General features: G+C 37.1%; 1 protein-coding gene across 2 annotated transcripts; it reads right to left on the bottom strand.

Annotated features, from left to right (window-relative positions):
- Nucleotides 1-1,086: 1,086 nt before the first annotated feature.
- On the bottom strand, nt 1,087-20,134 carry LOC105039099 (E3 ubiquitin-protein ligase COP1). Of its 2 annotated transcripts, XM_010915098.4 has the most exons (13): nt 19,564-20,130; nt 17,841-17,918; nt 15,770-15,925; nt 15,196-15,555; nt 12,917-13,074; nt 12,696-12,761; nt 11,454-11,532; nt 11,216-11,371; nt 11,007-11,105; nt 3,582-3,686; nt 3,315-3,494; nt 1,686-1,796; nt 1,087-1,539 (listed from the first exon to the last, which is right to left on the bottom strand). In XM_010915098.4, exons 1-13 carry the CDS (start codon nt 19,903-19,905, stop codon nt 1,369-1,371), a joined length of 2,061 nt encoding a protein of 686 aa, XP_010913400.1. In that variant the 5' UTR covers nt 19,906-20,130; the 3' UTR covers nt 1,087-1,368. The 2 variants fall into 2 exon arrangements, with proteins under 2 accessions (XP_010913400.1, XP_073100471.1); XM_073244370.1 differs by lacking the exons at nt 1,087-1,539; nt 1,686-1,796 and adding an exon at nt 1,861-2,012 and having other exon boundaries at nt 19,564-20,134.
- Nucleotides 20,135-21,174: the final 1,040 nt, after the last annotated feature.

Genomic DNA, 21,174 nt, shown 5'->3' with positions numbered 1-21,174 from the left:
TTTGAAAAGAGGCATGGGGTTCTCAAATCGGATCTGATTTGGTTAAAGTGCTTTGGATCGGTGGGGGATGTGGTTGGTAGAGGTGTGGATTGCTCTAATGCTGATGGCTGAGATTGACGACCGAAGTTAAAATTGATTGGTTCTCCATCAGAAAACACCATCTGGGATAGATTAGTCGAAAAGTGAAAATCGGTAAGGTCTGAAACTGTCCAAATCTTTCACTTGTTTATGTCTTCAGCTTGAATGACGTATAATCCCCCAACAACAAACATATTGGGATTGGCCATGGGATGAATTAGTTGCTAATGATTGTCGTGCTGCTTTTTAGTATGTGTACCAACAAACAGGCCAGCAAAAGATTAACCAATATTAGTTTGGTGAAAACTGAAAACTTGTTTTCATTCTGTTTGGGAACTTTGATTGCTCTTGCATATCCTTTTGTGAACAAAATCCATCGAGCATGTTGCAGTCAGCAGCCTTGCTCGGTCCAACAGCTTATATGAATCAGGTGTCATCACCCCTTGCACAGGCCGCAGCTAAATCTTTTGCTGCGAAGTAATCATCTTTGTGTAGTATTTGTGTAGAATTGTATCTTTCAGCTAGCTCCATATCTAATGATTATTTTTAATTTCCTCCGCATGTTTTGGGTTGGGTCTGGTTCAATCAGATCCAAATGGATAATTGATCCACCTTCGGCTCAACAAGCTTTCAAAATAGTGATATATTATTTGTGATCGAGGGGAAGAATAAAATATCAAGCTGAAGAAAAAATGGTCATTAGCTAAATACAAAAGATCCAATGTATCCATCAACAATGACTGGAAACGTCTCTGCATAATTGAAAGGTAGGGTCGGGGTGAGGTAGTTTCATCGTTAAACTTCACCACATGATTCGTAACTTGGCTACACTCGAGAGAACTAATCTTCCATCAGGTATGCCTAGACACCAAATATCCATTGCAGTGCCCTATACTGTTGCAGCAGTGAAATTATGTTCATGCATGAGCATGCGCCATCTTCCATCAGCTTGTCTGAGACTGTTCACTTGACCATGTCAAATAGCATAATCTATGTCTTACCAAAAGAAAAACAAAAGCATAATCTATGTTTTATTTCTGGCTGCTAAAGTTTATATGATTAAATGTCATGTATCAACCTATAAACAAGAATTTCCACTCTGAATGATTAAACGGCATTCCAGGCACACATCCATTCCAATATAAATACTGTACAAGCCAGGTAGCACCATATGCTGGACCATCGGCAGACGACCTACCTATGAGGGGCCAAACATAAATACTAATGCAAATTGCAAAATACACATTTGAGTAATTAAAAGCTCCAATCCGTATGATCCCTCATCTGAAGTCAAGCTGCAAGTACGAGGACCTTTATCGTCCCCTGACTGTTGGCGGTTAACATTGTAGGGCTGTCACTCTTCCAGCAAACAGCACTAATGAAATACGATCCAGAATCATCATCTGTGTCATCCAAATCAGAGGAGCCAAACCTATGACATGCTGCAGGTTTGGAGATAGCCTGCAAGTAGCATTTCCAGTTTCGTGAAGTGAGACACAGAAAACCTAAAGATTTAAGAAAAGTTTTTTGAACCACACAGCACATACAATTGGATGTCATTTTATCAGTAGTAGAAGAGCCACTTGAAGCAACAGAAACCGACTTACCTTATGGTACACAAAAACGTCATTTGTTTCGCTGCCACAAGCAATGTACTCATTGTTTACCGTCAGACCCACAAAGTTCTTCTCATTTGTGTGGCCTTTGAATGTCCGCACCTGAGGAAACAATTTCATATTGAAGGATAAATATCAAGGTGTCATCTCAATCTTCCTTTTTTTTTTTTTTTTTTTTTTTTTTGCTCATTGGCTCTGAACAGCACCAAAGCAAAGGAAGGTCCAAAACTAGCAATCATAGGGGAATCAATTTAATGGAGGTACTGGACCAGCCATCCAAAAATGTAGTGATATGGCTAACCGAACAAAAACAAACACCTGCAGCATAGATATAAAGGTCTGAATTCAGGAACAAAGCACACCACCACGCAATTTCATACTCCTCTTATCTTTGCTTCATAATACAAACACATGTTAAATCACATTAAATTTTTGGTAAAATATTTAACGATCCAAAATTAATAAAAGGCAATTGGGGATCTACATGGGTGAATCATAATCTGTACCTCTAAAAATAGAACTCAAAAATTAATATGTTTCAGTTATCTCCTACCCATGCATCAAATTGATGCAAAAATGAATGGTATCAATCAGGATAGCATGTTAAACTAGAAAGTAGGGCATCTAATATTAAATAGTTCACACTACTGATCATAATCTACACATGCTAAAACATGTACAAATAGGAACTCTATAGCTTTGATACGTAGATCACATAAAAATATTGCATCACGCCGCCTAAGCCATCTATTTCTGCACCCACTGACCTCTAAATCACATGATTTTGAGGCGTTATATGCATTAGAGATTATAATCGGTGGTATAAGTTGCCTATTTAGATGGTCCATCATCGATTTTTGAACACACACATTATCTCTCAAGATTCATAAATGTCTGCATATATGCATACCAGTAGGATCAGCAAAACTGTGTTCTTTGTCCCTTGTGTTGATTTGAAAACTTCTTCTCTTAAGATTTCTTCTCTATTGCTCATGACATTAAATCTTCACTCTAACAAATACAATAATTATACATAAATGTAACCTAACAAAGTGATTCCATAGATAACAAGAATGCCAATACTTGAGGTGCTTGTGGAGCATGTCAAATGCACCAACGGCTTAACACAGGCCCCATCATACAGCTACTGCTATGAATTTGTTGCACAACGTCACTAAGAAGAAGGTTAAGTGTTTCTGCACAATGCAAATCTTGGATAAGCAATAACTTGGAGGGACTGGAGATCCACCATTCAATTTATTGATCACAGAGTTTTACCATTTGAATGAATAAAGGGCCTATTGGAGTAGCCACAAAAGTACCTTATATGAATTGATATTATTCAAACCTCAAAAATTGGTTAACAGGTGAGACCTAGAAATGAGATAAGCTGATGGAATTAAAACTAATGTATCCGCAGCATGGATGGAAACTGATTAATGTTTGTTTGTTCTCATTAGAAGATGACAATCAACAGACTTGCACACAAAAAAAAAAGAGTCAACTGTGAGATAGTGGCTCTATGCAGCACTTACTCATGAAAGTTGTATAGAAAACAGTGCACAACTAAGAATGACAAGCATATATATTGCATATAATAAGTGAAGACAAAGGACATACAGGGCAGTTCTCTTTTACATCCCACAAGCGCAATGTACTGTCAGTTGATGCAGATGCAAGCTCATTGACAGACAAGAATTTGACATATGAAACTGCTTTTCTGTGCCCTCGACAAACATGGAGTGGTGTGCTGGTGTTCCTCAAGTCAAAATAGTGGATGTGATGATCGGCAGAACCAACCTGAAAAATGACACAACATGCTGATTTTATGAAATGATGCAAGGACATGCAAGGACAAGCTAAACAAGATAATGAATGGCCACATACCGCCACATAAATGCTGGATCCAGGATTATATTTGACACAGCAAATATTCGCTTTCATGTCGATATTGATTACACTCGCCTCTTGTTTCATGCACCATACTTTGACCTATTGGTCACGGGCAGAACAAAATAAAAGACATTTTTCTTTTTTTTTTAAAAATCAAGCAAACTAAAAGTGAAAAAACACATATACATCATATTAGTAGTGCCTTTGGATAGCTACACAAGAAATTGATTACTGTTATCTCCAGTCCACTCTCTACTCAAAAGAATTAAGGCAATCAACAAGACTATTAGTTAGGCATATTTCCAACTTGAACTAGTTAAAATCAGGGATCTAAAGATTCTTTGGTTAAGAAAAATTTGGATGCGAAGCATTTAGCAATAAATCGATTATTAAGGCCAGTAGCCTAACATATATGTATGCAATGAACTACAGATTACTCCAAGGTACATAATTCATACACGTACAGGTGATGTATAAGCATGTAATATAATATTACTCTGCTATTTATTCTCAAAATCACAATTGGTCACGACCAAATTTGTGCTCATGAGAGCACAGAGCACAGAGCAGAACTTCTTGATTCATTCATAAGTTGCTCAATACACTGAATGTAAGAAACTGGAGTATTGGATCAAATTGTACGATGAAGCACTAATAAATCAAGATATCCTGTGCCAGTCTACTTGTGAAAATCATTTGCAAGAAATCTAAACAGCATGAGTTATCACAATAAAGAGGATCAAGACAAGCTCATGGGACAACCATGTTGGTGTAGTTAATTAATAGGACCACAGCATAGATGCTGTTGATTGATGTCCCTGAGCTCCACTCTAAAAGCAAAAAAAAAAAAAAAAGCAACAGTCCGCTTGAAGTTTCAAAAAATTTCATGGTAGTCACTTTGATTACATAATATGGGGAGATAATAAGTAGATCCAGAAAAGATAACCTAGGTCCTTTTCACTCAAATTAATAACGGCATATTGCCAGGATGCCTCTTCAGATGGGTAACATGATAAACATCATCACCACAGTAGTCATATTACTGACACAAAGATGTCATTCTAGAAGCATTGTTTAATAAAAGCATGATATGATTGCTCCTAGCGATACCTGTAGCGGTACCAACCTGAAAGAAATGCTTAAACCAAACATAAAGCCTGTTTCAGCTCATGAATAGTTAGATAGAGATGACCCATAAGGTCGAGAAGATGGAAAGTTCAAGAAAACTTTAAACATTGTTTTTGGTTGGAAAAACTTTGATCCTTCTTTTACCATGCAAGATCTGAAACTCTTGAATTTAAATGAAAACACACTCCACATGTCAATGCATGAAAACTTTGATTTAATACCTAGAAGTACTGCTGCTCTAGCATGCCTAGTGACATGCACAATAGCAATTGCATTGCCCTGTAGTGTGCAGCTGTGAAGATGCATGAGCTATGCACTAATCTTCCATAAGTTGGCCCAAAGCTGATCACTTGTACATGTGAAATAACATAAACTATGCATTATTTCTGGATGCTAAAAATTACATGATCACACGTAATGTATCAACCTATAAGCAGAATTTGCACAGTTTCAATCATTAGATGGCATTTAAGGCATACTTCTATTCCTATATATACTGTAATAAATCAAGTAGCACCATATGCTAGACTATTAGCAGATCAGCATGCTGTTGTATTGGAGAGACATCTACAACATCTAGCACATGTTAATCTGCATAGTTATAGGTGCAAAGTTTCCATGATGAGTTTGGAACTTATATGTATTGCTAATGACTAAAGATGGTTGCATAATGCTACTTTGTATCATAGAATACTTGAAATATGCAATGAACGAGTTTACAAAAATCAGCATATACATCTAAGATAATTATGATGCTAGGCACCTTCGACTATGTTCATCCGTTCAACACACATCTATATTATACAAAATCAATCTATGTTGGAAAAGATAGCATACAAGCTACCAATCTTTTGTACACTAGTATCCTTACAGGTTATTGCATCCTAAGTATTAGCACAGATTCATATGATGCTAGCCCCTAGCTTGCACGAGTGTAATATATAATACTTTAATATTTGTCTCCCCTCTTTTACTTTTCCATCTAATTCAACTCTATATTTCCCATGTTACTCAAACATCAATCTAAATGTACACCAAATGATGCATATGATGATTATGACCCACTACTAAATAACTTCTATTTGAACTTCATGCTTCAAAAACCTAATTGTTATAATTGCCCTTACAATGAGCCTCAAAAAACTTAAACTTTGCTCAAATCCTTGGTACAATCACAATATAACCAAATTATAAAATGAAATCTAAGATCACCAATATTGGCAAGGTCACCGGTATAGGAGCTCTATGGTCTTTGATAAAACCAAATCCGATACCTGGTCACCTACCTTCTAGATTAGGCTCCTATCAAATTCAAATATTGACCATAGTACAACAACTATGATTACATCTCCATTGTGGCTAGCAATAGAAATGAGCAAATTTGCATCAAATGTCACATGAATCCATATCCAAATCGTGAACATCATTGGCTCTATATGTTGGAATCAGAAAAAAAGGCATATTCAAATATGAACTTGACTCCATTGCCTAATAAAATTTAGCTAACATTTAGACATAAGAGAGAAGTAATTGGGAATCAAGGAGGCATGGGGTTGATGGGTGGAGGAGATGGAACAGGGGAGTGGTGGTGTTAGGACAAAGGTAAAACTGGAGCTTAACATTGTGGTTGTGGGTCAATAAACGAGCAAGGCATGGAATATGATTGGAAGCAAAGTTTTAAATTCCATGAGATAGGACTGTCCTGATTTGCCCATGGAATAGGATGCACCGTCATCCTGCACCATCCCAACACTTGAGAAAAGGGATGTCCCAAGATGTACTGATGGGGATGTTGGGACAATGACAGGACAGTTGTGTCTCGACACTAGGGATGGTACCCCATCTCGATGTCCCTCGAGATGTCCCATCGGGAATTGAGACCATGACTGAAAGAGTATGATATTGGGACATGAAATGTAATAAGGTTAAGTTGGAGAAGGAATGACTAGAGAGCGAGAAACGGAATACAACTACGAAAGAGATCATGGTGTTTGGGATTTGGGGAACAAGATCACCATTGTGCTATTGCTTGGTGTGGCAATCATGTCATTTTGATACAAATCTTACCCAGGTTGAATAGTGATGCTATTGCTAGTGAGGCTATCGAAAAAGTTGGAGGCTATGTTACTCAAGCCCTTTAGTTTAGCCTCAAGTAGTTGCATAAAGTATTTGCGTTCTTTTAAAAGGCCAGAAACTAAAGATAGGTGGCTTGGGGGCTGCCCAGTTTCTTGGTGCTTGGTGGGCGCCCAAAGTTCATGGAGGTCCAAGCCCATATTTTAGGTAAACTTGGACAAGATTAATGGGCTACCGTCCATCACTTTTTGCTCCCACTTATTGCTCTGACATAATGCTTGCTAATGGAATAGTTATAATCTGTGATCTATCCTTATGGTTTATATGTAGCCTTAGCATAGATTGCAACTGTACTCTCTCCCCAAAATTTATTGCATCCACGTGTCATTCTACATTATGTTCAATGAGAAATATCACAAATATATTTTGCTAAGCTAGAACTAACACAACCATTGTCATTTTACAGCAACATCTCATACATCAATTTAATATTAAGAATCCTTGCTGCTGCTTTAGAACTCTTGAGGTTGGCTTCTCATAATGGAGGTACCTTTCATAATATAAATGTTTCTTCAAATAAACATTTTGTGTGCTTTTATATACTTGCACCTAAGGTTCATCATCTTAGTACTAGAGTTGGCACCGATACCATGCTAGTATAGTGTTGATATACCTAGTCGAAGGTTGATTCGATGTATCGAGACTTGGTTTGGTGCCAGTATGGTACAATATGCCCAATACGGGATGGTATGACTAGTATTGTAAAACTTGCTTGTACCAATAAATTTGAATGAAACCTCAACCGAACATTTTTATATCCAACTAGTTGGTTAATATTTTTGATAGTCATGCTCATGCACCTAGGCTTGTTTTTCCACATGGTGGTGAGTAAAAATAACACCTCATCTGGTATTTTATCATTCTTTGTATATTGTACCACCTACCAAGGTTTGTCAAACCAATATTGGGCCTCATACATGCTAGCTAGTGGTTCAGTATGATGTTAGTACGTATCGCACCGACTTGATGCATACCAAAACCAAAAGGGAGAGGGAGGGAGAAGGTGAAAGAGAGGGGGAGAGGGATGAAGTGAGGGACCATATATCTTCGATGTTGCTATCATCTTGGTGGCTTCTTGGTTATCGTTGTCATTGTTGGCAATGATGTTGGCAATTGTGCTGGTGACGGGACCCTAACCGTAGCAAGAGATCGCAACTTGTGAGCGGTGAGGATGATAAGGAGAAAGGGGACAAGAGGATTGGGAGAGAGGATAGTAAGGACATACGAGGAAGATCAGGAGAGAGGAAGAAGAATTTTGGGAGGAGTTGTAACTTGCAACTCAAATTATAAACCATTGAGCTGACTGGTTTGGTTTGGAATAACCAAACATGTATTGAAATTAGGAAACCAAACAATTCAGCCTGGTTCCTAATTGGGATCGAATTGAGTAGCGAAACAATTTTGATTCCTCGCTGGACCAGTTCGATATGCCCTGAACCATTTAGTTCCTTATGGTTCAATAGTGCCTGTACCATACTACTCATCTTGCATAAGCAAATAGGGAGAATTTATCCAATTGGCATTTTGCCAAGATACAATTTCATTTCCAACTTCCAATTATTTTGCTTTGACCAAGTATCTAATCCATCGAGAAAATTTAAATACTACTTTTGAGAACTTAGACTACTTTAACTTAAATTACTTCACTTTCAATATTAATTGACAAGACATATATAGTGTATTATTTATTATAGTATAGAGGACGAAATTTTGATGTATGTTGGGAATATATCCAAGGATTCAAGTCCTAATGGGACATCAAGATGGGGTACCATCCTATGTATCCGGATAGGACCATCCCCCTATCATCCCAGTATCCCGATCTGGATGTCTTGAGACATTCTCTATCTCAAGTGTTAGGATAGGGTCGGATGGTGGTGCATTCCATTCCATAGAAAAATTGGGATAGCCTAATCCCACAAAATTTAAAACTTTGGATATATGTACAACTAATGATCATGCCTTACCTTTGAATTTTCAATAAAAAGTGTATTGGTTCAAAGCAAGGTTATTTGTACTAGCACCACTACCATGACTCGTGCTGTCATATACCAAGTCAGTACGATATTGTATCAATACAAAGTATACAACACCATCCTAGTCTGGTTTTGCTACATCTAATCTAGGTTTTTCACCCCAAATCTAGAGAGGAGGAGAGGAGGAGGTGATTGGCAGAGAAGATGGCTGTAGCGGGCATGCTGAAGGAGCATGTGTGGATCTAGGGCATCGAGAGATATTGGTAATGACGCAGGCGAGCTTAGTGAGGTCGGTGCCAAAGCCAAGGTGGTCAAGGGAGGTTGATGATGGTGGATACGAGAGGGAGGAAGCACGGAGGCTCCAGCATCCTTCCCGATGCTGGTGAAGAAGATACTGGTGAACATGATGGGGAAGCTAGTAAAGATCAAGGTTGTTGAGGGCAATTGGTGATAGAGGCAAGATTGGTGAGTTCGTGCAAATGAATGATTCACCCTTTTTTGCGATATATACCATTGGTTGTATAATAGCTGCTACGAGATCTGCATAGGTAGATAAAAGAGAAAGTTCGGAGTGCTTTGAGAGTTGTGCGATGCATGATCCAATGGTTGCTATGGCAAAAAAAGATCAATCATTCTTTTGCATGAAAGATACAACCCAATCCCAAGATTGGTGGGGTCAGTGTTGAGGCTGAGGCAATCGAGGGTGACTGGCAAGGATGGATAAGAGAGAAAGCTAAGGAGAGAAGAAGGATCGGGACTGAGATTAAGATAGGGGATGGGTCTTTATAGGAGAGGTTGTTTCAGCTAGGATGAACTTGATTACTACTACACTAGACCGAGCGAAACTTTTCGTCCAATTCGCCCCTTGCACTTCTTAAAGCTTGAACTATCTCGATTTGGTATGGGACAACCTGAACCTTCTAGTTCGGGATGGTTTAATAATAATCCTTGGTTAATAATATATTTATTGTTACATTAGGTCATAGTGCCCATTCTCCCTTCCTCAATGACGTGTTATGTTCCAACACTTGCTCTTTAACAAACAATACACAATGTTAATGGTTTGTTAAATCCATCTAGATCAATATGATTATTTTTTAAAGACATCCAATTAGTTTTTGCCAAATGACCTAGCTATTGCTATTTTGAATAATCCCAATCAAAGTCAGTCTTACCTTTGTGGGTTTAAGAACCAAAACCAAATGGGATTTACCATGAGATTGCCCTTTCATGGTATGAAGAAAGAAGAAAAAGCAACAAAACTTTGAAGCTTTAGCTCAAATATCACCAACAGCCAATTATGTACAGGGTATACTTTCATTTTCAGAAATGCAGTATAAACTCTAGAATACATACTTCAGATTTCAACATTCTTGTTCCATATCAGTCAATAAGCATGTCCACGCACGTCACATAACATATTCTTCAGTTCAAAGTTACTGACCTACATGCCTGAGGTAAATGTTCAACATAGAATACTTATCAACTGCAGCCATTTAGTTTAATAATTGCTAAGACTCTCTAAGCATATGAGTAGTAACTGTCCTGACTGTTTAGACACAAACAAAATCTCATGAATACATGCCATGGTTCTGATGGAATAAGAGTGTAGGCTGTCAAACATTCAGGTTCATAGATAATTATGTTAAAGCCAGTAATCTCAGCAGCAGAATCTTTTTTATGGTTAAGTTTGAGAACAAGCGGTCATAAAGCTTGAAGAATAGAAAATGCAGAGAAAAGAAACATTCGAGAAAATGAGAACTTTGAAATAAATCGTTAAAAAATCATGATGATTTATTGATTTGGTAAAAGACAAAATATAAACCAGAATTAAAAAATTAGGATGGTTTATAGATTTGCTAAAAGAAAAAATTTAAACCAGAATTATTTATTTTGTTGCCACAAACTAACGGTATTAATAGTTGGGGGGATGGAGTGAAAATGAGACTTCACATAAAATATTTGCAAGCACATATTTAAGATTTGTCAATAATGTCAGTGGCCTTGTAAATGCTATGTGGAAGAACATTTCGACAATAGACTCCTAGCACTTGTCTTTGCAGAAGATGAGCATGTCAAGCTGGCTACTTTCAGAATTTTAAGAAGTGGAGAAGGACAAGAAAAGGAATATGCCATGTATAGCTAGCATTTGCAATCTAGAGTCAATAGATATGGATGTTACCTTGCAATCATCACTGCCAGATACTAGCATTGATGGCTCTGTCTGTGAAAAATCAACACTCCATGCTCTTTTTTCATGCTCTTCGTATTCCATCACACTCTAAAATGTAGAAAGTTATAAAAGTTTCCTAACTCCACATAGTATAGGTCACCTTGACCATAGATAAGGGTACATAGTAACATAGTATTCCAAGAAGCAAATAAAGCTACCTGTCGAGTAGTCACATCCCAAACAGTTACTATCCCTTCATAGTCACTACTAGCAATAATGTTTTTTGAGTATTTGTTCCAACTTAAGCAACTAAGCTTGGACCTAGTAGACATTTCCACAACCGGGCAGTGTACATCAGATGGTTCATTTACAACCTGAAAATCATTAAAATGACCAAAAGGAATTTGGAATTTGGGAATTTGTCTAATGTAAGAAAATACTTCTGAAACAGCTTACTGTGGAAAACTCAAAAACTTTTATTCGTTTTGACACTCCAGCGGTGGCAAACAACTCATCATCACGGTCAAACTCTATGCTGTATGAAAAAGACCACCATAGTGTTGCCTCAGATTTAGTTATTAAGAATAACAAAGCAATGTAAAATACAAAAGAGTAAATATCAACAATTAAATTTTAAGTGTTTGTGCAACACATAGAAAAAGAAAATGATGAGCAAATATTTAACTGGATCCAACATTATCAAATACTTGGCAGTAAGATTTCTCTAGAGAAGCACACATAAATTTTGCATTCAGTGGAAACCCTTTATTAATCATCTCAGGAAATTTAGCTGGCAACAGACAACCAGAGAAAGCAGCAGTATTCAATGAAAACACCATGGTCATTCAAACAACAGTTTCTACTGAAATGTAACTAAACATTGCATAAATCAAAAGGAAAAATGACATGCCTACAAAATAGATTCAGTATTGAATTACCTAAATAATAACAATGGAACAATGAAAACTGAGCAAGTAAGCATATCAAATGTTCTAATGAATCATAAATTCTTCACTTAAATGGAAGAATTTTATTTCAAGAATAAAATGAAAATAGCTACTTCCATTGATGGAACCCTTGAAAGGCTTATGGACTAAATTAACTGATACAATAATGAGAATACCTAATATGTTATCTTTTGAGGACCGGTAAACAAGTCAAAGAAGGATTGGAACTTGATATTAGGAACCAAATTTGGTCGTATCAGGCATGTAAAATGAAGAACACAAGACATTTAAATTAGGACATATTCCCATCCTTTCAATCATCAACCACGTAAAAAGTTGGACTGCTTACTCTCCCAATTTATGGGAAAAATGTAATTAGCACTCGATGAATTTCTGTATAAATCTTACAATATTATTTTTTTAAAACAGAATCATCATGATTAAATATTTTTAAGTGAAACAACAACAATGGTCATTGGTCATTTCAACTCCATTGTCCCAAACTGACAATTGAGCATATTGTGATAGCTGGTTCAACAATGAAATATCAAAATCTTTTCATATATGCGGATCTACATGTCTATTCCAAGATAGGCCCATGGGCTTCTAAAATTACAGTGCTCCCAAAATATGCCAAATCCATTGTCAGTGTAGAAGATATGAAAGGGCTGACAAATGAAAACACGAACTATTACCACAAGCAGAAATAAGTGAAAGTGAATAAACTATAAGCTTATTGCTTGGTATATACCTGGATACAATGTTTGCAGAGTGAAAGAGATCCCCATGTCTGAGTTCAGCAATGACACGCAAGCGACTGTTTTCATTAAAAAAACAACAAGAGAAAGACAATGAGATATGGAGAATCAACACCATAAACAAATAAACATTTGCCAAACAAACACATGCATTGATAAGTAAATTATTTAAAAAAGCAACATGGAATCTAAGAATTGTTTTTAATTGCAGAACCTGTATCGGGTGAAGGTAGTCAGCACAGACTGAAAATCCTCAAGACCTGGGTGATAGCCTTCTCTGCTTATGACATTTATATCTTTGTCTTCTTGCCTATGCAGTTGATTAGGTCCAAGACGCCTCTTTTGCAAATAACATTCTTGGAGCTCATTAAACTGCAGAACTAAGAAAGCAGCTCACAGAATGCAGATCAATAAAGAACATATCAAAGGAAAAGGGGGGAAAAATCAAGTATATTTACAAACTAAGTCCCTTTAGTTTTTAACGCATGAAATCAGCAAATATTATCGCATGAAAGATACAAGAACTTTATGCATGACCCAGATTAAAACGGTGGAAATTTAATTACAAAAATTAACATAAGCAAAAAATGAATAACTGGTAGCATTTAAAAATAAAACTTATCCGTTTATAAAGCCAAAACTTTGAATATGAAGTTCTAGCTAGTCAACCATTCACAACAAAGAAAGCTAAAACATGATGAATGTGGTACAATAAGAAATTATCTATGCAAACAAATCCACCTAATGGGAATTCAACTTTTGATTAGAGACTTTAGTCAACTTGATACCAGAAAAGGAGATGCCATGCTCTATGTGCAACAAGAACCAGGCTAACAGATAAAAAATAGAAAAATCTATACCTTACCAATCCAGTGGCCCAGCCTTTCTCTGAAAACCAAGCTATGCTTTAAAAAAAGTAAAAATAGTGAAACAAAAGGATATGAAGATCATAGTATGAAGTCCAGATTTATAGATCTGGAATTAGCTGTTTAGATGGGGGATATCTGAGTTTCTGGAATTCAATTGAGATATTTGCTGTTTAGACCTGTAGAACAAATCCAGTTGAGATATTTGCTGGAAATTCAAGAAGCCAGCGACATATTCAAAGAAAAAAATGGACGATTTAATTGCATGCAAGTGGATCCAAATTTCAAGCAATGCAATAATCTGCTTTTAATTGTTTTAGTGCACATAACTAGCTTGTTTAATTTACTGATGTATTAGCCTCTTGCTTTCATAAATGGCTTGACTCAAGAAAACACATAAGTCACTTCTAAAAAGGTCAAACAGACAATTCCATCATCATATGGAACTCTAGTGCGCTATGATGGACCAAAACTATGCTATGCTGATAATTTTGGACTACACCTGATCATTTTTGAAGATGTATAAGCCTGATCCTTAGAAATGCTGACTTCCATAGTGCAAACACCTGAAACTGGAAAAGGCTTTCTAGAAATTTCTGCAATCACGACTTCCAACAATCCTCAAAATTACATGAAACCGAGCAGAGCTTAAACTGAAAAAGGACCAGGATGTTTTATGCGATCCTTTGATTATTCATTTAGTATTTTGACTCTAACACGTACTTTCTCTCTTTGTACCTGTACCATCTTACAGACATCTTACCACATCAAAGCCTTAACCTGCGAGCCTTACCTTATCTATATGGGGTTTGACCTTATAGGTTATGATCCAAAAAAGTTTAAAATTTTTCTACAAATGGCTCCCCCTTAATTTTATTCCTCTAGTGCTGAAACCTTATTGAGGCCAAATTTAGGCAAGAGAGAGATCATTTTTCAAACCCAGTAGACCAGTTGGGAAGACAAGGAGCTCTACTACTTTATGATGTTTAAGCACATGTAATCAAGGACCAACCTTAGATTCCCCTGAATTTGGAAAGTTTCTAAGCGAAGAGAGAAAAAAATTGAGGTCTCATCCCTCACAAACATGATAGCATTAGGAGATTGTTAAAAAAAGAGGGGGAAAAAGAGTATGAAGCAAGATATCAGTCGATCATAAATTCAACTCCAGTTACAGTGCAAACTTGAAAGATCAATATGTATAAAGCTGCAGAAAAATTCAACAGAATGCCAGTGACAAAAAATATAAAGCCAAGCATATTATGAATCATAGTTTAGCTATATAATAAACATCAACTACGTGAAACTGTACAGGTTGCTTTCATTACCCAATTATGGGTGTTAAACACTCAAAAACCACTGAATCCATTAAGATATCTAAACACCTAGCGCTTGAAAGAGGTTCACAGATTTGATTTCTTTTAAATGGTTCCATATATATACGTGCAAATGGTCATAAGTGATACACATGCTTCATTAAGAGTTATAAACAGGAAGCCAAAATGAAAATATAAGTGTAAAATGGGTTTTAAAATATGGTCACCTAACACCAGCTAGAGATATAAATCAAAATCCGGCGTTCTAATTGATAAGGACCCAATACAAATTTATTAACTTTGTAAGCACTAACCTGTGTATGGACTCGCTTCTTTCTAGCTATAGCCAGCCCTGATTGAGTAAGAGAATGTTGTGGGTCTGGACCATTAAAGGCTTCTTTTCTTTGGTTTACTTGATGACTTATTTGAGCCTTCATGTCAACCTTCTTACCCTGAAAATTTCCAGTGCACATCCCAATAACAGAGCTACGGGCACTGGAGACAAGGATACTGTTACGCTTGTCAACTGTAGAAGGCCATAGCTTTGTTGCTACAGGATCATCCGAAAGCATGCGCAATTTCACAGAGTATCTCTCTCTTGCCCGGTATAATTCTATTCTGTGTCTCTCTACAGCATTTATATCTTCTTTGATATACTGCAGATCAGTTTGAACCTACAAAGAGCCCAAAGATGTGTTAATTTATATTTCTGATAAGATTGATTGCTTTAGTATGCGCCATTCTAGCTGGTAAACAACAGTTCAAGAGAAAGGAAATTACTAAGCACAAATTACTTTGATTTTATTTAAAAGGAAAGAAGAAACAAAGTAAATGAAAGACCAACAAGCCATCATATACAACAAAGAATCAAAGTTATGTACACTCAACCTCATTCAGCTCGTCCATCTTTTGCTTCCTAAGGCAATGTAAAAAGTCTAGTAAGATCTGCATATTTGTCTCAGCCTCTTGTTGCTCCATTTTCCGCTTTTTCTCAGAAAGGAGAGATAATAGACCATCTACCTCTTTGATCGACATTTCACAACCCTGTCTACAAGCAAGAGAACCATCAAAGTCTGCAAATAATGGCCCTTGAACATAAAGGTGAAAATTAAAGAGCAACATTGTTAAATGCCACCAGGCATTCTTAGCAGTAATAACACAAATGCAATTGATCAAATAGATTTGTTTGGTAGCAATTCAAATATCATAGAACAATACAAAAGCTAAACCTTTCTTCATGTCATGAATACAAACCTATAGAAGCCTTCATACAACGATTGAGCAAATTTTCTCATTCTACTATTAGCCTCATATCTGTGCTTTCACAAGTTGTGCTCCTTAGCTAACCCCATTTTATGGGTGAAAGCTTGGATGACGATGACATTTTTTATGAGATAATATCTCCTAATAATTTCAAGCAGGCAGTTCAAAAACAATTAATATCACCACTCACATGATAACATTCTTCCATTAGTAATTAAAAAATGAGTGTCCAGCCCAAAGTGTGGCCAAAAACCGTTCCCTTCCTCACAACAATTTCAAGCAGGAAGTTAAAAATTTAATTTTATATAATTAATGTATAAAAATCAACAGCCAGAAACCCCTCCCACCCTCCCTCCTCTCCCTCCCTTTGTCCTACTATATAGCCAAAATACTGCTTACCACATTCACAGATTAATGATCAAGGACAGAATAGGGAATCAAAACTAGCCCTTCGGCAACCATGTAGCTCCTAATTCAGATTCCTGCATATAGAGTGGAAAGACAACTGATTTGTGTAATAACCGTGGACTTGGCAAAGGATGAAAGGATGCATGAAGATGCATCCGAAGGATGAAAATGCTATAGAGGGTATACGATAGGTAAAGAAAGAATCACAGGTATGGAAGGCCAAAAAGATTGTGGAATCTGTTAAAAGAAAAGGCAAGTCAAAGTGCACCACTCAATAATAAAAGCAAACTTAATTAAAATTAATTGATATATCAAATTACAGTAATGTTTTTGACACAGTTCAACTAGTACATATTTGACCAGGTTTACCACATATTTAACCAGCAAATACTACATTCTCCTAGCTAAATCAAAAGCCTCTGAAACTTAAGCTGAAAGTGACGTCCAAGATAATTCCTGAATACCTACAAACTGAAATTCTCTTGACTTACATATAGAAATATGGCTTCAGAAAGGTAATTAAATCATTTTAAGAAAAAAAAAATTCAGGACTTGACAGAAACTGTTAACCAGTTGACTGCAAATATGGACACAAGTTGGACTCTAGACAATGATATTCTACTTCACTCAACTCAGTCTACAAGATTCAGTATAGACCCTACAAAACATGATTATTCCATTTGTCAAAGACATTACTTTATGAGAATAATGAATTCTGAACAGGGGAAGATACAATCTTTCAGTAGTCTGCAGTAAATAGACAACCTTTGCTTCAGGATAGCCAAATCTCCTTTAGAAATAACTTTTATTGAAGAAATAGATCTACCAAGGTATTGGCCACCGACCATTTATTTTATTGACGCATGCCTACTAGATTAAAATGCATTGGTTTAAATTACTTTCCCAAAATAACGTTGTTATTCAAATAGAGAAATTACTTCATTAGAAAACCAACAGAAACAATGTAGACAGACATCAAGGCATAAGGATTCGGTATTATCACTTCACAGTATCAGCCACCTATATGACTTGAAATATCAAAAGATTTGGCTGCACTCATTATTAACTTCAATAAAATTCTTCAAATAAGAGCCTGTACCCAAGTAAGCAGGTATATTAGTGAATTAAATTAAAACATATCAGAGTCCTTGGCAAATAGCAATCAGAAATATCAGAGCAAGAGCTTGCCCAGTTATGCATGGAAAGAATATGTATGATTGTCAGCAGGACTTCAAGAAAACTTTATATTTTTCAGTTTAGAAAATCCAGTGAAGAAGTAACAACAGACCTGTTGTAGTGCCAGGCGAAGATGCTCAACAGGTGATGCAGTTTTTGCAATTTGACGAGCCGATGTCTTCTTCAGAAGCTACACAATATTGAACCAAGAATTATAATTATAATCAATACTTTCCTGGTTCAACATATTATAGCCAAATGAAACTAGTCAAGAGACATAGTAAGTTATTACTCCACTTAAATTATAATGAACATCAGTGACAATGCCTTAAACATGTTGCCAAAATAAAAGATACAACTCAAAAAGAGACAACACAGGGCTAAAAATGGAGAACATTAAAATACATTTAGATATATTCCTTCAGCAAAATTTTATCAGATCTGCAATAATTAAATATATGCATGAAATCCAACTGCTGTACTTACACAGGCTGAGACTTCCCTACTTGGATTTACTCTCCAAAGTACACCCATTTAAATTTCATCTTTTGGTGACAGTTGCATTCTACTATTTTTGTCCTGCTATTATCTCCTCATTTGTTTCTTTTATTTTGCAATTCCAATTTAATACAACCTGAAGCCACATTAGTTTCCCAGGATGCTGTTATCCCTTCAAGTCCTCTTCCTCTACAGATTCTAGTTCCTACAATTTCTGGAAATTTGCCCACCTGAAAAGTACAAGGTACTATTTTGAAATGCTGAATTTTCAAGTATGGTGCATTATTAACAGACTTGTTGGGTCGCATGATTGTTTCATTATTTTGTTTGTCATATATGATTCAAAGATGCATGATCAGCCAATCAGCATTCATCTACTCCACAACATACTCGGGTCAACAAGTTTAATGCCAAATACTTTGAGCAAGTCCATAAAAATCCCTTGTTCTTATAATTCTCTAGATTCTTTGTTAATTCACACTGCTTCATGTATCAAAGACCACATTTTAAATGTTAGCATAAATAAGCTTGCATATCATCTCTAATCAAAAGAATCTATTTATGTGATCTTAACGCAGTGCATCCCAATTGCACACTGCAAATTTTAAATTCAGCCCTCAACCAACCAACCAAAGAACTATCAGTGTAGCTATCCTTTGTTGGGAAGAGCCTAAAGATACACATTCTCTTTTGGCTCAGTCACTTCAGTTTATGAAATTTGTGTCCGCTAGAGGATACTTCTAGCGTCCAACACTTCTCATCAGAAAGAGGAAAAAGGATAGAAACAGAAATCAAAGCACCCAGAGGATGAATTTTTGTTTCAAACTAAAATCATAGGAAAGAAAAAAGATCTTACACAATGTGTATAAGCCATACACAAAATTTAAAATAAAAAAAGAGCTTCTGATTTCATACTCTGAAGTCCAAGCGCCTTATTTAAAGCCCTTGGGGGGAAAAAAAAAAGACTAAAGCTAAATCTTGATGGCATTTGGCATAAGAGCGCCGCTATGTCGTAGATACAAATACTATGGCCATCCCCAAAAGTACCATCTCACTCCTGAAACCTGCTTCAATTCCAACAATTTTGAAACCCAATAGACTATAACCCAACGATGACACCTCGATAACGAAACTACAAAAGCCCAAACCTAGCATCGACCAATCCGAAGCAAAATTATCTAGATTTAGTAAAATTTCGACTCCAAGATTTCCCCGATTTTGGCAAGGATTTGATTTGAACGAGGGTCCAATGAGTAGAGGCGACTTGAACCAAGAATTAAGGGGAAAAAACAGAGGGGAGAGGAGAGGGGAGAGAGTGAGAGAGAGGGATAAGGGACCTTGTTGAGGAGGAAATTGGGGAAGAGTTGGCTCTTGGTGAGGTAGTTGCCGCAGCAGGGGCAGTCACTCTTGTTATTGAGGTGGGTAACGATGCACATGTAGCAGAAGCTGTGTCCACACGCCGTCAAGAACGCGTCCTTTATCACCCCCATGCATATCGGGCACAGTAGGTCCTTGTCCAGTTCCGCCTCCTCCGCCGCTGCCCCCCTCGCCGTCGCCACCTCCGCTGCCGCCGCGTCCGTCGTCCCAGAGCACGAGACGGCCGGCGCTGCCGCAGGCGACGCCCTCGACTCCGGCTTCACCACCGAGGGCACCAGCGCCCCAACCGACGACTCCCCCATTGAGAAAACGCTACAGATTGGAGCGATGCGATCCGGAATCAAGAAAGGGGTATCGGCCAGGAGCGAGAGGTCTGGGGCGGTGGAAGGGAGGGATGCTTTATAATACGTGCGAGCGATTGAGCTTGAGGGAGGCGCTGCTGTATGGGTGGAAACGGGCCACGTTGGGAGAGGGGGTTTGGTTGGCCCCTATGTGCTCGTCATGTGGATGCGCCCGCTCCTGACTGCACTCCTCTCTCTCTCTCTCTCTCTCATCCTCTCTTTAAGAACGAAAACAGAACATGGTGGACGTTTTCCGGTGGAGCATGCACAGGCCCTACCATGAGGACAAACAGGATGCGTTACGGATAAAAAGGTAAATAAATAAATAAATATAGAAAGACTCAAATTTTGCTCGGCCTGGGACGATTGGATCATTCGGCACGAACCGGAGGAATTAATAAATTTTCATCTACCCCCTATATCATTATATGTACCAGGTTATGCGGTAAATCACCATCACTGATTTCTACAGTCGAGGTATGCACTTAATGGATGAAGCTCGTAGGAAGCAGCGGCCATAATAATTCCTCTAATAATAATAAAATTTAAATAGAATTGAGCTTTAGAAGGAATTATATTCTACACCATAATAATATGATTTTTTGAGAGAGTTGCGTATCATCGCTGATTTCTATAGTCGAGGTATGCACTTAATGGATAAAGCTTTTGGGAAGCAGTTGCCATAATAATTTTTTTAATAATAATAAAATTTAAATAGAATTGAGTTTTAGAAAGAATTATATTCTACACCATGATAACATTATTTATCGAGGGAGTTGCACCATACTATTCAAATGGTTCGCTCTCATGGGCTTTAAATGGCATACCAACATATGATGTGTATGATATAAGATATAATTTTTCTAGTTTGTCACATTTTTGCTTCCCGCAACGGTGTCAAAGCTTTAGTTGTATTTTGGATCATGCTGTCGGTCCAGATGTCCGACTTTTTATAATTTTTTTTTGGATAAAATCTTAGGTTCCAGGCATTTTTAATAATGACATCTGCATGTAATGCCCATACATTAGTGTTACTAGAAACTTTGGACAAAAAGGAAGTAACAAATTCTCTTAGTGATCGTCCATGCTGCGGCAACAGCATCTGCGCGCCCTGTTTTAATTTTCCTTCACTTTCTTTTCATTTTCGATAAGGTTCCTTTGTTCTCTTTACTCGATCTTTTGAAAACCTACTACATTATGTTCTCTAAAACCGTTAAGCATGAGAATAGC

This window comes from Elaeis guineensis, chromosome 1 (genome assembly GCF_000442705.2).
Source record: "Elaeis guineensis isolate ETL-2024a chromosome 1, EG11, whole genome shotgun sequence".
Taxonomy (NCBI): domain Eukaryota; kingdom Viridiplantae; phylum Streptophyta; class Magnoliopsida; order Arecales; family Arecaceae; genus Elaeis; species Elaeis guineensis.
The sequence above is the reverse complement of the archived record's forward strand: the minus strand, read 5'-3'. Positions and strand labels throughout refer to the sequence as shown.